General features: G+C 40.8%; 1 protein-coding gene across 2 annotated transcripts in view; it reads left to right on the plus strand.

Annotated features, from left to right (window-relative positions):
* The window catches only part of LOC106875567 (leucine--tRNA ligase, cytoplasmic), a 195,709-nt gene that overhangs the window by 7,465 nt on the left and 186,005 nt on the right, over nt 1-2,239 (plus strand). For both annotated transcript variants that reach the window (XM_014923770.2, XM_052973724.1), the window contains exon 2: nt 1,305-1,423. In XM_014923770.2, the coding sequence (XP_014779256.1) occupies nt 1,305-1,423 (119 nt within the window). The remainder of the gene's footprint in view (nt 1-1,304; nt 1,424-2,239) is intronic.

Consider the following 2,239-nt stretch of genomic DNA (forward strand, 5'->3'; position numbering starts at 1 on the left):
GCATTTTGTCATTGGCTATTTACAATTCTTATGTTCCATATTCAAATCTCTGGATTTCAATGCTATAATTTAATTGCAATCTTTATCATTTGCGTTATCACCATTTCGAGCGTGGCCGTTTTCGTGCGGGTGACACGTAAAAGCACCCACTACACTCTCTGAGTGGTTGGCGTTAGGAAGGGTATCCAACTGTAGAAACTCTGCCAAATCAGACTGGAGCCTGGTGTTGCCATCCGGTTTCACCAGTCCTCAGTCAAATCGTCCAACCCATGCTAGCATGGAAAGCGGATGTTAAATGATGATGATGATGATGATGATGATCTTCATCATATGATGTTTGTTTTCCATGCTGGCATAGATTGGATGGTTTTAGAAAGCTCACAAGGCCATGAGCTATACTAGGTTGCATTGTCTGTTTTTGCATGGTTTCTACAGTTGAAGCCCTTTCTAATGCTGGCTGCTTTTTAGAGTGTCCTAGCTACTTTTTATGTGGTACTAGCACCATCAGTCACCCTGTACCTTGTGGCACAAAACCACACCCTCTCAATACTCTTCCCCTCTCCCAGTTGAGGGTTTTTATCAATCCTCTCATCTTATTTTGCTGATAGAGATTATCTCTTATTGTAAGACTGTAGAGAGTGATTTGAGGAAGATTTGTTTGTTATTTTTAGCAGGTTAAGCAGCTACATATAGACTCCCATGTTGACTCGACTTGTGTGATGTTTTATGGTTTTACACAAAAATCCCTTTGCATGTGACAAAATAAGAAACAGTAATATACCTGCAATCAATTGACTTAACCTTTTCCTTCCATGCTAGCATGGGTTGGACGATTTGACTGAGGACTGGCGAACCAGATGACACCAGGCTCCAGTCTGACTTGGCTGTAGAAACTAGAGAGTTTCTAGAATTTTATATCGTAAATCTCTTAATCCCTTAGCATTTAAACTAGCCAGATCCAGCCTTTCAAGTTCAAACCGACCAGATCTAACCTGTAATACCTACCATTGCAATATCATTCTAAAAATAAACAATTACGTCATTGAAATGATTAATTGAAAAGAATGTTATTAAATGAGTATTTCATCTGAATGCTAAAGAGTTAAAAAAAACTAGAGGCAGAGTTTCTACAGCCAAATCAGATAGGAGCCTGGTGTAGCCATCTGGCTTGCCAGTCCTCAGTCAAATCGTCCAACCCATGCTAGCATGGAAAACGGACGTTAAACGATGATGATGATATCCTAGCAAGGAAATGATTGTTATGAAGGTAGTACCTTCTCACTCAAATCTCTATTTCATTGCAGATGGAACGAAAAGGCACGAAGAAACTAACCGAATTCCTTGAAATACAGGAAGCTCAGCAAGCAAGATGGGAAAAAGAAAAAGTATTTGAAGGGGATGCACTCACTTCAGATCCTCAAAAGTAAGTACGAAAAAGAAAAGAATATATTTTTTTTTTAATTTAAAATTTAGTTAACCCTTTAGAATTCAGATTTCTTTGTCAGATGCAATGCTTATTTATTCACATTGTTTTGAATTAATCAAGCAGTATCTCTTAGCTTCAAGATTTTGAAGATATCATTGTTTATTTTTAGGTTAACAATGTAGGGTAGGTGTGAGAGACTGGATCTGGTTAGTTAGAATGCAAAAAAAGGTAGAATACTTGGGTCAGGTATGGCTGGTTTAAATGTTAAAGATTTATATATATATATATATATATATATGTGTGTGTGTGCAGAAGTGGTGCATAGGTGCAGGAATGGCTGTGTAGTAAGCAGCTTGCTTACTAGCCACATGTTTCTGGGTTCAGTCCCACTGTGTGGCACCTTGGGCAAGTGTCTTCTACTATAGCTTTGGGCCGACCAAAGCCTTGTGAGTGGATTTGGTAGACGGAAACTGAAAGAAGCCATTATATATATATATATCCGTGCCGGTGACATATAAAAAGCACCAACTGATCGTGGCTGTTGCCAGCCTCCTCTGGCCCCGATGCCAGTGGCACATAAAAAGCACCCACTACACTCTTTGAGTGGTTGGCATTAGGAAGGGCATCCAGCTGTAGAAACACTGCCAGATCAGACTGGGGCCTGGTGCAGCCTCCTGGCTTCCCAGACCTCTGTCAGATTGTCCAACCCATGCTAGCATGGGTTGGACAATCTGACAGAGGTCTGGGAAGCCAGGAGGCTGCACCAGGCCCCAGTCTGATCTGGCAGTGTTTCTACAGCTGGATGCCCTTCCT

Source organism: Octopus bimaculoides, chromosome 16, assembly GCF_001194135.2.
Source record: "Octopus bimaculoides isolate UCB-OBI-ISO-001 chromosome 16, ASM119413v2, whole genome shotgun sequence".
NCBI classification, from domain to species: Eukaryota; Metazoa; Mollusca; class Cephalopoda; order Octopoda; family Octopodidae; genus Octopus; species Octopus bimaculoides.